This window comes from Chrysemys picta, chromosome 9 (assembly GCF_011386835.1).
Source record: "Chrysemys picta bellii isolate R12L10 chromosome 9, ASM1138683v2, whole genome shotgun sequence".
In the NCBI taxonomy this organism is placed as follows: Eukaryota; Metazoa; Chordata; order Testudines; family Emydidae; genus Chrysemys; species Chrysemys picta.
In genome coordinates this window covers 94,056,169-94,070,796 of record NC_088799.1, presented here as the reverse complement: position 1 = coordinate 94,070,796, position 14,628 = coordinate 94,056,169, and the positions used below count along the sequence as shown (strand labels likewise).

At 38.6% G+C, this 14,628-nt stretch overlaps 1 protein-coding gene across 12 annotated transcripts in view; it reads left to right on the top strand.

The window, feature by feature from the left end:
* Positions 1–14,628, top strand: part of MTMR1 (myotubularin related protein 1) — a 52,770-nt gene that overhangs the window by 15,661 nt on the left and 22,481 nt on the right. For 5 of the 12 annotated variants that reach the window (XM_065557315.1, XM_065557313.1, XM_042851113.2 and 2 more), the window contains 10 exons: positions 40–93; positions 2,829–2,904; positions 4,374–4,468; positions 4,712–4,819; positions 5,233–5,334; positions 7,562–7,645; positions 8,338–8,487; positions 9,545–9,733; positions 10,893–11,078; positions 14,282–14,488. In XM_065557315.1, coding sequence (XP_065413387.1) covers positions 2,859–2,904; positions 4,374–4,468; positions 4,712–4,819; positions 5,233–5,334; positions 7,562–7,645; positions 8,338–8,487; positions 9,545–9,733; positions 10,893–11,078; positions 14,282–14,488 — 1,167 coding nt within the window. In that variant the 5' untranslated portion in view covers positions 40–93; positions 2,829–2,858. The remainder of the gene's footprint in view (positions 1–39; positions 94–2,828; positions 2,905–4,373; positions 4,469–4,711; positions 4,820–5,232; positions 5,335–7,561; positions 7,646–8,337; positions 8,488–9,544; positions 9,734–10,892; positions 11,079–14,281; positions 14,489–14,628) is intronic. The other 7 variants (XM_065557317.1, XM_008169049.4, XM_008169048.4 and 4 more) reach the window with 2 other exon arrangements.

Sequence of the window (14,628 nt, the reverse complement as noted above, 5' to 3'; positions counted from 1 at the left end):
TACCCCTCTTTTGCCCTACTGCTGTCTCATGCAATGCAGGAGATTCAGGATGGACACAATGGCTATCATTCTGAAGCAGAAGCTGATCAGGTGGCAAGTTTTACTCATCTTTTGTTCATTAACTGTGTAGTAAATTACTGTACAATAACCCATCTACAGTAGGTAGAAATCATCCATTGTTAGGTTCTGGGGAGCAATAGAGAATTTCAGAATATTACCTCTAAACTCCTATCATTAAAAACAAACAAACCACCCCCCAAAAAACTGAAAACAACCCTCTTCCCCAAGCAGAGTTTTTAATCCCAAAAGGGAGAAGTGCCAGAGACAGCATGAAGACCATTGTGGAGTTTGCAATATGCATTGCTTCTGAAGTTCTTTTCTTTGGATTCAGGGTTTATTAAAAGTTTGTTGCACCTTAATTTAATAATATTAATGGGTAGCTATAAAAAACCCTGTTTTCTAATATTACATTTTTAAGGCACTGAACAAATAACATGCATAAGAATCTAAAATGATGGCAACATTACCTCCCAAAAGCTTAGCTATGAATAGATTCTTTAGGGGGGGGAAAAAAAACTTCTGCTGAAAATAAACTGTGATTCTAAATGTTTCTAGAAAATCAGCTGTGAGAAAACTACTTGGACAGTAATATAGTTGAACTCTGACTTTAAATAGAATTTAAAGGAAAGCCCCCTCTTAAAATGTAGAACTTCTGATAAATGAAAAGCAAAATACAATGCTTAACTGCTAAAACAATAACATTTAGTTTTTGGCATACCAGATTGTGTATGAAATAATGTGTTGAAGTTCTTATAAAGATTTGGTTAAAAAATCCTACCCTTACCTGCATGCCATTTATAGTGTAAAACTCTTCCCTAATTCATTAAGCTTTTCTGCAGATTTTCTGCACTTCAAGAGAAAAGTGCCTCTGTGTGGGACTGAGTAGGTGAAGTGTCTTTATAGTAAATTGTAAGAATATTTTCACTTTCATTCAAAAAATGTTTATGGGTCTTCTGTGCACTATACAGAAAACATTGTACATATCGGTATGTCTAAAAATGTTTGGTTATATTGGGAAATATAAATGTTGTTCCTACTCTTTATTTTATATTGGACACATGCATTGTATAATACATTATTTAATAAAGAGTACATAAATTATTATTTATCTGGGGCTGAGGTAAATTATGTACTTCCAATTTATGCAACTTTAATTTGCTTCTGAACTCAACTTAACAACCACTATATTACATTTGGTTGAGTTGTAGTGCTCTTTCTCAAAGACAAATGTGTCAGGAATTTTTAAAATATAATTTGATAATGTATCAGTCAGGACTGGCATTTCCTAATGAAATTAATACATCTTTAAATTCCACATACCATAATGATTTTAAAAAATGATTTATTTTGATGTCATTTTTCAAATTAAAAGTTACGTTTCTGACAATGAAGGAGGAGTTATATTATGTCTAGTGCAGGAAGGAAACACCATTTGCCTCGGTAGCGCTTTTGTGACTGTATAAGAGGTCATGATATATAAATTATAGCACTGCACTTGGGTCCCAGTCTAGCAGAGCACGTAAGCACGTGCTTACCTTCAAGCACCCGAGTAGTTCCATTGATTACTACACTACACCTTGTTCCGTGATAGAGCTTTAGATACCAAATTCTGCTAGTTTCAGACAAGATTAAAAACAAAAAGCCCATATAAATTTATGCTAAGAAAACAATATAATGTTAAAAGTCTGTGTTTAAAAATATAAAGAAAACCCCTAATAATCTTATTTCCTTGCTTGCACGTCAGAAATATGTTACAAGGGATGAGTATCTGTATAGGTTTCTATATACTGTGAAACTAGCTCACTGTTTATATTATTCTAATGTAAAATATTCTAACTTTTACACCAATCACTTAAAATGGAAATCTTAAACTCTCACCAACATCCTTGATATGGTCATAAAATTTTTTGTAAACCCTTAGGTTCTCCACTAAAATCTTCTTCAGAACATTGCAAACATCAGCAGAAAACTAAAGGCCCCTTTTAAGGAGGAAGCCATTCACCTGAGCATTAGCTTTAAAATCAAGCCCTGAATTTCTATTGACCAGCTTTTGAGACTCTCTAGAAAACAATGTGACATCAAGCTATAATCTGAATTTTTAGTTATATCATCTCTATAAAATATCTCTGTCAGACCAAGTGGTACTTACGACAATGGTACCTGGTCAAGTAGGGTGTGGTGCATTGTTTCTGATATTATAATAAATACAACAATGGTACCTTGTCAAGTAGGGTATAATAGAATGTTTCTGTCTGCCTGATATATTTTTTTTACATATAATTTGATTTTTTTAATGCTAAATAAATTAAACTTCTCTCATACAATTCTCCTTGATATTAAAATAGCTAACATTTAATTAAGGTGTTAAGAAATAAAGAATATACATGCTTTTAAATAAACACTTTAAAACATTCTTGAGTAGATGATAACCTAAAAACATAAAGATTAGCCTAATTTTTTTGGCCTAATTTTGGGCTGATGGTATTGCTCACGTTTTTGTGCGCTATATATGTAGCTAGCACGTTAAACTAATCCTTGTGTAAGTGGTTTGTTACTAATATTTAAATGTCTGCATAATAAATACTTTGTTACCTACAATATCAAGCCCTGTTTTCTAATGCAGCATTGTTTAACACAGTTGTGCTTTGGAAAAAGGATACACATTCTCATGCTCCCATAACCTCTTAGCAAAAGCACTTTGCAGCAAAATGTATCGATGGTGTGCAGATGGAATGTGAGATTTACTCATGGTTTTGGATTTCTGCCAGGCACTGAGGGATGGGAACAAGCTGGCACAGATGGAAGAGGCGCCAATTTTTCCTGGAGAATCAATCAAAGCGATTGGTATGTGCAGTTTTGAGTTTATAGTATTAAATCATTACTTTATGAATAAAGATAAAATCAAATGGTTTCCATGTTGGTTTTGTTCTTACTATTTATATTTTATAATTCTATCTTGAATGATCAAATTTGCTGTGGATTTTCTTACTTATTCAAATCCTAATGCTATGCTGTAAGTAAATCAGTTCAACATAGTGCAAACAGATCTGTGTGGTATTTTATTTCAACAAACAGCTGATCGACATAGACAAATTAGCAAGGTGGGGGGGGCGATGCATGGGCGCTCAAAATGTCCCCATAGATCATAAATTCATTCCCAGTGGGGGCTGCGATCGGCCGAACCTGCCGCGTCAGCAGGTAAATAAAACTGGCCCGGCCCGCCAGGGTGCTTACCCTGGCGAGCCGCGTGCTGAACGTTGCCGACCCCTGGGATACAGTCTTAATGACGGATTTTTCAAACTGCTCCCAAAACCTGAAATTATCTGTGGAAATCTGATAATTGTATATGAACCCACTCTGTTTAAGTATGTGCAAAATAGAAGGCCTTAGGTTTAGTTTTTGTGAAGCAACATAGTTTGATCTTGGGGTGTTTTGTTTGATACAAGTAGTACAGTTATGTGAAACCAGTAAATGGAAACTATTTATGCTACTGAAATGTAGAAATTATTTTTTAAAAGGTATGCAAAACCCAGATTTGGACATAATCTTTGCTCAGACATATTACTTGAGCAGCTCACTTGAGCTTTAGTTTCAGGATGACTGTTGCTTGCCACATGAGCCTTCCCATCTGACTAATGTAAGGTGCAACAAGAGCAGAGAATGCTGTTCACTGTTGTGATTATCAGAAAAAGGGAGATAAATATGGGGCAGCCTGGTATTTCTGCAGTATGAAGACTTTGGGGCTCCTCGAATTCTGATTTTAAGTAGATGAAATGTGGACAGAACTCACATATGGATGGTTACAGGACAAATAGCTATTATTCCAAGCCACTCTGGTTTTCTTAAATATAAGACACCACAAACTGGCAACTTTGGAGAAAGACAAAAGACTGTTTATCTTGTTACATAAAATATCTGTATGCCATTTCATGGACTCCCCACAAAAACATTCTGTATAGCATAGCTCCATTCTGTATAGTATGGAGCAATGCTTGATGTCACTTCACCATTCTCTTAGGCTGGTTTATGGTGGGGATTTAGCACATATTGCTTAGAACCGAAGAATTTGATCATTCTCTTTGTAAAGTACCTTTTTAAAAATGCAGAGGATTTTTTCTTTCAACTCAAAATTGAGAGTAGCAGGTCAGTTATAGTGGTTTTGAAATAATTTCATATAGAAGACTCAAAGATCTCTAGTAAGTTGGAACTATAGGAGGTTTCTTGTATAACATTTTTGTTTTTCTATAAAGAGTTTCTTATACCACAAATAACTACAATAATAAAATGGAACTTTTATTTGTGTCTTTTTCCAGCTAAAGATGTTATGTATATCTGTCCATTTATGGGAGCAGTCAGCGGTACACTGACAGTGACAGACTTCAAAATGTATTTCAAAAATGTTGAGAGGGTGAGACTTTAAGATCTATTTGCATATTTCTTCCAGCTAGAATCTCTTCTTTGCTGAAGTAGATTTTCAGAAGGTGACAAACTTAGTTTAAATTAAATGTAAAGTTCCACAGCAATCAATTCAAAAGGAACTATAAAAGACTAGTACAACACACAATTTGACATGAATTGTACTAGGTTACATATATTTCCCACTGCAATTACAAAATGTTTCATCTTTTTTTTTTTTTTATCCAATTTTCAGGATCCACATTTTGTTCTTGATGTTCCCCTTGGAGTAATAAGTAGAGTTGAAAAGATTGGAGTGCAGAGCCATGGAGACAACTCCTGTGGTATAGAAATTGTTTGCAAGGTACAGAATGAATTCCTAGGAAATGTAGTGGATGCCTATCTATTACTGTTTAATTGCGTTAATTTCTTTTTTGTCTTGAGGGGAACCTGCAACCACAATGCCTTGCGCTGTTGTCCTATCTGATCCCATAAGCATGCTGGGTTTGGTTGTAATTTGGATGGTAAACTTGCAAGAAATGTTTCACCCCATTGGTGAATTCTAGGGTATAATGCCTACTTCAGTAGCATATTAAAGCATCCTGGTGCTCCCAATAGTCTCATTTTAGAACAGAATTTTGTTAATGACTATGAGGGTTAGAAAATGTGATTTGCTTTAATGTCAGTAGCCAGTGCTTGGTTTCAGTCAGCTTTGTAACTGCTTCTATTTTTTTTAATTTATCAACGTGTAAGAGAGTTTGGCTTATTTTCTGACAGGATATGAGAAACTTGCGGCTTGCCTATAAACAGGAAGAACAGAGCAGACTGGAAATATTTGAAAACCTCGTAACGCAAGCATTTCCTCTTTCTAATGGGCTGGTAAGTACTAAAATGAGGAGAGGTCTGCCTGCCTCTGTCTTCTTTTTGGAAGTGTAGGGAAATAAGAAAATACTGCATAACAAATATATTAAATTGTTGATTCTAGATATCATGGAGCATTCAGATTACTCTGGCTTGACTTATTTATTTCAGTAATTTACAGAACTGAGAGCCAGGTGCTGCTACCAATGAAAACAGTGACTTTATTGGTTTCAGGGTAAGGCCCTCCATTTTGTATGGAAGAAGGCATCTTTTATTCCAAAGAGATTTGTTTTGTGTTGCACATACATAGCCCTGACATTGTTAATTGTGCCTGTTAGTGCTTATGAAGGTCAGGGTTTGTTGACTTTTATAAGCGTTTGTCTGTAACAGATAATTGGGGAATTTCAGAATGAAGGATAAAGGAGTTAGGTGCCTAAGACCCAGTTTGGGGACCACTGTGATGCACAAAACTCCCCCTGAACTCTGTAGTTGCCTAATCTCATTCAGTCCCTAGGCACCTAGGTTTCTGCCTCTGGGCATGCACACTGCTGCCTCCCTCTGGACAGCTGGTGGCTTATCTCTCGCCTGAACCTCAGACATTCACAAATTGGGGAAGATAGTTGTTCGGCCACCTAGGTAGGTACCCTGTGAGGACGTCTACCTGATTGGGCTCCTTAGCTGAGTTCAGACAAAACAACTGGGGGTTGGGGAGTTATGGGAACTCCCTCATAACTTTTAGCCCAGTGATTACTTGGGATGTGGGAGACTCTCGGTTCAAGTCCCCACTCTGTCTGAATGGGAAAAGGGATTTGAACAGGGATCTGCCAACTTCTCAGGGCAGTGCTCTAACCATTGGGCTGTGGGTTGTTCTCAGTCTCTCCTGTTTAACTCTGGATAAATAATGAATCATTATGGCCAGAGAAAGAGAGTGCATACAAGATGAGTGACTCCATAGCTTGGTGGAAGACCCAAGAGGTGGGAGATCCAGGATCCAGTCCTACTGCTCCAGTGACTCTTCAATTATTTATCCAGAGTGGAACAGCTTCAACAGGAGAGACTGAAGGAGCCCCACATCAGAATATCCCATAGCCCAGCTGTCCCCATCCTCCCACCTCCAGGGCTTCTTGCAAACTCTGAAGAGAATTCCTGGCTGTGACTTGCTAGCAGAGATAAGTGCTTCCCTACTGCCTGGACTTAGGCGCGTATCACTGTGAGAGGGGGACACAACCTCTGCTTGGCATCTCCCATTGGCTAGCTTAGATAGCTACTTGCCTACTGGACTGGCTTTTGTGAATTGCAAGCTAAAAGTATGTTTACATGGCAATAAAAAAAACAACCCATGCATCGAGTTTCAGAGCCTGACTTGGGCTCACAGGCTTGGGCTGTAGGGCTAAAAATGTCAGTGTAGACACTCGGGCTGGAGCCCAGGCTCTGAAACCCACTCCCCTCACAGGGTTTCAGAATCTGGGCTCCAGGCCAAGCCTGAATGTCGACACTGCAATTTTTATCTCCACAGCCCAAACCCCATGAGCCCAAGTCAGCAGACACGGGCCAGCCGTGCTTTATGTTGTGGATCTTTTATTGCAGACATATTTTCAGGAGCATCTCTCTCCTCATTCATTGTATAGGAAGCCTAGGTGCCTAACTCAGGCTTTGTGAATTGCAGCGATTTTCTAGGGGCCTAAATGTTTGGCGCTGTGATGCTCAGTGTCACAATGCCTAACTCCTCTTGTGCATCCAGGCTAAAGTACTTTCCTGAATTCACTGTCCAGATAACTCAACAATAGTTGCCTTGTTAGCTTTAACTGTACAATTTCAGTATCATATTAGTATTCAATAGTGGACAATTTCAGTATCATCCAATGGGTAGGGTACTGGACTGAGAGTAATGGGGCTTGAATTCTATTCATGGCCTTACTGCTGACTAGTGTAACCATGGGCTAGTCATTTTACCTTTCTGTTTCCTTTGCTATCTGAATTGACAAGACACACAATCTCTTCGGGGAAGGAACTGTCTCTTCTTTTGTGTTTGAACAATCACTAGCACAGCGAAGGCCAGTCTTGACTGGGGTCTCTCGGCACTACTGTAAAACAAATGTTGGATATAAGATTTTGTCTTTTGGAAACTACTTGAATCGGCTTTTCTGGCTTTCGTTTTCAGAGCTCACCATGTTTACAGGAATTCTCGTTTACTAAATGGCTAAATAATACATAGTAATTTGTTTTTTTACGTTGTTGCTTTCAGCCACTTTTTGCATTCAGCTATAAAGAAAAATTTCCTGTTAATGGCTGGAAAGTTTATGATCCAATGGCAGAATATAAGCGGCAGGTAGGTTATACAAGTAATCACCTTTTTATTTTATTTTGATAGTCTTCTGAATCTAATTTACCTTTTTTTAGAAATGTTCACAGACAATTTGCAAACCTGAATACCTAAACTTACTCTCTTAAATCCATATCTAGACAGTTAAAGGCAAGTCACCTGATTTTCAGTACTGTTAGGCCCCCACAAGTCCCATTGAAATCAATTGGGATTATAGGTGCTCAGTATTGGAGGAAGTCTCTTGGCGTTTATATAGGGACCTAAATCCATATTTGGAGACTTAATTTTAAGCACCAGTTCTGAAAAAGTAATATTCTCATTTAAAAACAAATATGAACAGCAGTTACACAGAGGAATAATTTTAATTTGGTCTCCTTAATCCATCAATTTCCTGGTGTAAAATAATTTCTTTCTATTCACTATAGGCCCATTTTTTACTTTAGTGCAAACCCATCCAAATTACTGTTGTTTTTTAAATTATCTATAGGCTTTGGGGCTTCATACTACCCCATATCTTTAACCAAAATATTGAGAAATGCTTCTGCTCACATAACCTTTGAAACACTGGGCAGAACAATGTGGGTATGGTTTTTTAAAAACATGTAATGGATCATTCTTTTTTGGAGTCACTATACAACACACACATGTAAAGATCTAACTTTTTTAAAATATTGGATAAATGTTTTGTCTCTGCACAGGGTTTGCCCAATGAGAGTTGGAAAATATCCAAAATTAACAGCACCTATGAACTTTGTGATACATATCCTACTATCTTCGTTGTGCCAACCAGCGTGAAGGATGATGACCTCTCAAAAGTGGCAGCATTTAGAGCAAAAGGCAGAATTCCAGTAAGTAAGGCTTCTAGAATTCATTATGAATTCTCTCTGTATTTGTAATGTAACTTCCTGAAGAAGAAGAAATATATTTGTAATGCATCTTATAAGAGATGATTCGAAATGCCTTTAGGGTTTTTAAAGGCTTCTGAGACCGCTATCCTGCTCCCGTCTACAAGAGAGAGAGTATAAAATGTACAGAAATACAGTTACTGGTTTTGGAGCTGGAGGAAATTTTTAAAAAATTAATGAAGATAGTTATTGCAGGGTTAGTGTAATTGCCAAGCGGCTTACATCTCTGAAATGAACTTTAGTTCAAAGATAGCGTCCGACACTAGTGGGGAACTGAAAGTGTCAGGTTGTGCTCCCCCTTGCTCCCATGGTGAATGAGGTTTGGGGGTGAGGTGGAATGTGTGTTGTATCACTCTGACTCCACATCGTGGGCTTCCTGAGAATGGCAGAGTGTTCTTGGTAGAGATTATCCTACTCAGATGCTCATATAAAGGGCTGTAAATGAAGCCATATTATGCATGGGGAAGGTAAACTTAAGAGAAGAAATGACAACCCCAGGAGGGAGAAAGAAAGTGAGGAATTTTAATGTGATGTCCGTAAGGTATGAGTTATCTTGCAGTAGTGCCTGCCTGGGGCAGGAAGGAGCGAGATATGTTCATGCTTGACTGCATAGACCTCCATATGGAAGTAGCTGCCCATTCTCCCCACCAGAAAACCCTCTTACTGTATTTAAGCCCATAGAAAGTATGTCAAAAGTAAAATTTAAGGCTGTTTCTGAATGCTACGGAGAATAAAGTCATAGTGTTTAGAACTACTTCACGGTTCAACCTAACTAAATTTGGGAACAGTGATACCATGTCTTTCGCAGCATGGTATTAATCTGCTATTTTCTCATCACCTCACTTTTGAATGTATGGGGTATGAATTATTCTAACTGAAATTTACATTCTCTCTCCCACTGGGATGTTGTACTATGGGTTATTATGACTGACCAATTGCCCTAAGGAATGTCAGTTTGATGTTGGTGCACTATCCGGAAACTAACTTTTTTTAAACGCAGGTGTTATCTTGGATTCACCCCGAGAGCCAGGCAACTATAACGCGCTGCAGCCAGCCACTGATAGGCCCGAATGACAAACGTTGCAAAGAAGATGAAAAATACTTACAAACAATAATGGATGCCAATGCTCAGTCGCACAAACTTATCATCTTTGATGCCAGACAAAACAGTGTGGCTGATACAAACAAGGTAGGTTGTCGTCATTGTTAAAATGGAGATTACTTTGCCCATGTACTGAGAAATAAACTTTATTCTTATATTTTCCATAAAAGTTCACTTCTCATAATAAAGTAATCTATGTGTAAGCACTTAGATAGTATCAAAGCATTCTCTCAGCGTTAACTAATTCTTGCAACAGCCCTGTGAGTTACTGCTCTCTCCAGTTTAAAGTTGGGTGGAGACTGAGGCAGAGAGATTGACTTGATTGTAGTCACAAGTGTTGTCAGAGCCAAGATTTGAACTTATCGGTTCCTAGCTCCTTGTCCTGTATTGTAAGAAAATCCTTCTGCCAAGATAGTAACTTATTAAATAAGTAGTGCAATGGCCTGGACGTGGACCAATTGAGTTTATTACAGTTTGAGTCAGTTTTGTAAATAGAAGAAAGCTGTAGGACGGGGGTCGGCAACGTTTGGCACGCGACTCGCCAGGGTAAGCACCCTGACGGGCTGGGCCAGTTTATTTATCTGCTGACGCGGCAGGTTCGGCCGATCGCGGCCCCCACTGGCCGCGGTTCGCCATCCCGGGCCAATGGGGGCGGCGAGAAGCGGCGCGGGCGAGCGACGTGCTGGCCACGGCTTCCTGCCACCCCCATTGGGCCAGGACGGCAAACCGCAGCCAGTGGGGGCCGCGATTGGCCGAACCTGCCGTGTCAGCAGGTAAATAAACTGGCCCAGCCCGTCAGGGTGCTTACCCTGGCGAGCCGCATGCCAAACGTTGCCGACCCCTGCTGTAGGAAGTAGAGATGTACTGGTAATGATTGTGGTGGGAGGAGTGGGGGAAAAGCGTACGTGGAGTCCCCAGAGCTATTTCTTATGTATATGGCACCAATTACTGAAGTAATTGTGCACTGAAATAGTGTACTGAAAAATGAATAGGGGTAGGGGAAGGAACGTAGTAGTCCAAATTAACCTTAACCAGGTGCTTCAGAGGGAATGAACAGAACAGGCAGTCATCAAGTGATCCATCCCCTATCATCCACTTCCAGCTTCTGGGAGTAGTTAAACATCAGTTTTTATTTTTCTTAAAATGTGTTTTCATTTGTTCTAAAATAACCGCCTCTAAAACTCTCTAGAAAGCAAAAATACCCCTCAGGACCTTATCAGAAACTCTCTAAAATTTTAAATGACAGGCAAAAGGTGGAGGATATGAAAGTGAAAGTGCCTACCCAAATGCTGAGCTGGTCTTTCTGGAAATACATAACATACATGTGATGAGAGAATCATTGCGGAAGCTGAAAGAGATAGTTTATCCTGCGATTGATGAGGCCCGGTGGTTGTCCAATGTAGATTCAACACACTGGTTGGAATACATAAGGGTAAGAGACTATAGATGTTAAAGACATTGCATGCTTTTTGCTTTTAAAGCAATGTATTTGCTTGAATTTCAATAGACTGCACTAGAGATCCTTTCTCTGTTTATCATGTCTTTGGTCAGGATAATCCTAAAAAGTAACCCGTTTTACAAGTTTTATTTAGAACACAATATTTCAGATTAGATAGAATATAAATGTATGCTATATTGTGTATTTCATACTGTAGGTACTTGGAAGTAATCAGTTAAATATTGATCGTGTAGGATCACATTGAGTTCTGGACAGCACTTAGTTTTCTTGAGTGTGTGAATGTTGGCCAGGATACCAGGATTATCCCTGCTTTTTGGAAAACTGCCGTGGGAAATTCAAATTCCACTTGGACAACTACCAGAGGGACCTCATGTTTAAACACAGCAGCCCTCCTCATCCTTCTATGCCATTAATTAAGCATTTGTGGACATGCATATTTCAGTGGGCCTGACTTCAATGGAAGATGGATTGGTCCCTGTTACCGTATGGATTACAGTCTCCTTTTATTATTTAACACTGCATTAAAATAAGTCAATCCATATCATGTTTAATTTTACTAAGTGTTTTATTAACCTCTAAGAAGCTTTAGAATGGATGATTTCTCTACTATTTTCCCTTCTTTTTGGTGGTAAATATTGATGGAATAGCATTTAATGTGGAATTTGCTTTATACAACTTCAAATCAAATGTGACTCATGCAAAGCGTCTTTGGGTTGTGCACAAAATTATTCATATAATCTTAGCTCTGGTAATTCAGCTTAACTGCTACAGAAAAGCCAGCAGAGGGAGCAAAAATGTAAAATAAATATTTGCTATTTTGGGAAGAACTTAACTTTCTTATTTAGTTTAAAATCTTCCATTCCTATCAAACTATTAAATATTCACAATCCAAAAGCCTTTTTCCATCCAAATTTATGAATTTGGTGCTTAAGTTTGATTGTTCATTTAAAAAAAAAAAAACTTGCTGTGGACCAGATAATCACATCTCACTCCCATTCACGTCAGTGGGAGCTCTCTGCTTGAATAGGATGGTAGGATTGGACCCTGAAATCTCAATTTCATAGTTAAGTTTGGAATAGTACCCTGAGAATTTTCAGACTGAAGAAGATGGTAGCGGTTGACATATGTTTAGCTCGATTTAAAAAAAATTCTGTCTGAATACAGCCTGTGGAGGATGCTCACAATTTTTCAACTTATTTGGTGCTGACTCTAACTGCAGCTTAATTGTAAGAGACTTTGGTTATGTCTACACTTGAAATGCTCCGGTGGCACAGCTTCAGCAGTTCAGTGTAGACACTAAGGGCTCATCTGTACATGTAGTGGTGAAGCTATATCGGTGCAGCTGCACCGCTGTAGAGCTTTAGTGAAGATGCTACTACGCTGATAGGAGAGGTGGTAGCTATGTCAACAGGAAAAGCTCCCCCTTCAACAGTGTTGTCTACACTGTGAGTTCGGTCGGTATAGCTACCTTGCTCAGGGGTGTGGATTTTTCAGTGATGTAGCTATACCGGTGTAAGTTTGTAGGGTAGACGTGGACTCACTATAGCAAGCGAAGTTAATCCACCTCCCCGAGAGGCAGTAGCTAGGTCAGTGGAAGAATTCTTCAGTCGACCTAGCACTGTTTACACTGGGGGTTAGATCGGCACAACTCTCTCTCTTAGGGATGTGGCTTTTTCATACCCCTGAGAGACCTAGCTATGCCAATGTAAGTTTTCAGCGTAGACCAGCCCTTTGTGGTGTTCAGCTACCACAATGATAGGTAAGTTACAAATACTGAAAGAGAAGTTAACATAAAAAGTATTTTATGGAAAAAATAATTTTTAGTTTCTTTAAAATTTTTACAAATGAATCATTTGTCCAAAGTGGAACAAAATGCCCCACCTCATTCTACAAGGTGTTGCTAAACTAATACCTAGCTTTTGTTCCTTCTCCCATTTTCTATTCACTGCCTGCGTCTACCCTTTCCCCAGCTGTGTTTTCTGCAGTAATGCTTGGCTGGCATGAGTACCACTCTCAGTGATCTTTCTAGGACATAGAGTGCTGCTATACTTATGTCACATGAATTGTCTTTTTTCCATTCCTTTTCAAAGATCCAACAACATAAGATGACTTTTTGTAATATTTATAATTTTTCAGTGCAGTCTGTGACTTAATTAACATGTGAAAGCTTTAGGACTAACCAGCTCAAATTGCAAGCCTTTTAATTTACTAACACAAGCTTTAACATTGATCTGCAGTAGTTGCATCCTTCAGTTTAATCATAAAAGAACAAAATCTATGTAGCTTTGTTTAGGAAGCCTGAATGGCTTTCAAGACTGTGTCCTGTGAATGCACAGTTGCTCCAGTGGATGCAGGCTTTCCAGCTTTGGAAGTGTCTTTGCATGCCTTGGAAGAAACAGATGTCAAATGTCTCATTAGATTGCCGTTATTGATGTCAGAGTTGGCTTTGCTGATGTCCGAATCCAAAGTCCGGAGCCCTTCCAACAGCCCTAGTTCTAGCTGTTTCTCACATAGTTGTCCGTGCTTTCAGGAATCACGTGGTGGACACAAATCTGTGCCGGAGAGAATACTCCAAGTTAAACAATTGAAGAGCCACCAAACGTGACTGAGGAAATCAATAGAAGGACTTTCATTGGAAAAAAAATTAGTGTAATGATCACATGAGTTGCTACCGTCTTGTGCCACTCTGACTTCTGAACCAACTTATTACTAGCAGAAATAAAGGCCTGTTTCCTATATGAACATCATGTCTACTCCATGCACCAACAAATCAGGGCAAGGGATCAGCAAGCAAGCACATCCCTTTTCTTGTCTGGGGTGCCCAATAACCTGCTATAGGTTTGATTAGCTGTACTTACTGGTTGAAAACTGAATGCTGAGGAAGAAAGATGATAATAGTTTGCAAGATAACTGAATTTATTAAAAGGATTGATCTAATTCTGTAGTCTTGAGTAACGTTTCTACTGAATAGTCTACAGTATATCTGAATGTTTTCTTTTATGAACAGATTTTCAGGAGATGCTAATGCTAATTTAGAGTATTTTTGGACACATAATCCGGTTTGAATTCTAATTTTAAAATATAACATCCTAGGACTAAATAGAATAACAAGTCTTTACTACAAAGTGTTGGCTTGATGTGACATTTTAACATGCTACTTTCTTTTTTTTTTAAAGATGCTTCTTGCTGGAGCAGTAAGAATTGCTGATAAAATTGAATCTGGTAAAACATCAGTTGTTGTACACTGCAGTGACGGCTGGGATCGTACAGCCCAGCTCACCTCTTTAGCCATGCTCATGTTGGACAGCTATTACAGGACTATCAAAGGATTTGAAGCTCTTATAGAAAAAGAATGGATAAGTTTTGGACATAGGTTTGCAATGGTAAGTTGAAAGAATTAATAAAAAATTTATCTCCTTCAAAGCTCTTTTTTTTTTTTTTTTTTTGGTCAGGTAGCTTGTCCCTGTATTTTGCAACATTTAGAATAATGTTCTTGCAGTATGTGAAGAAAGAGAAATATGAC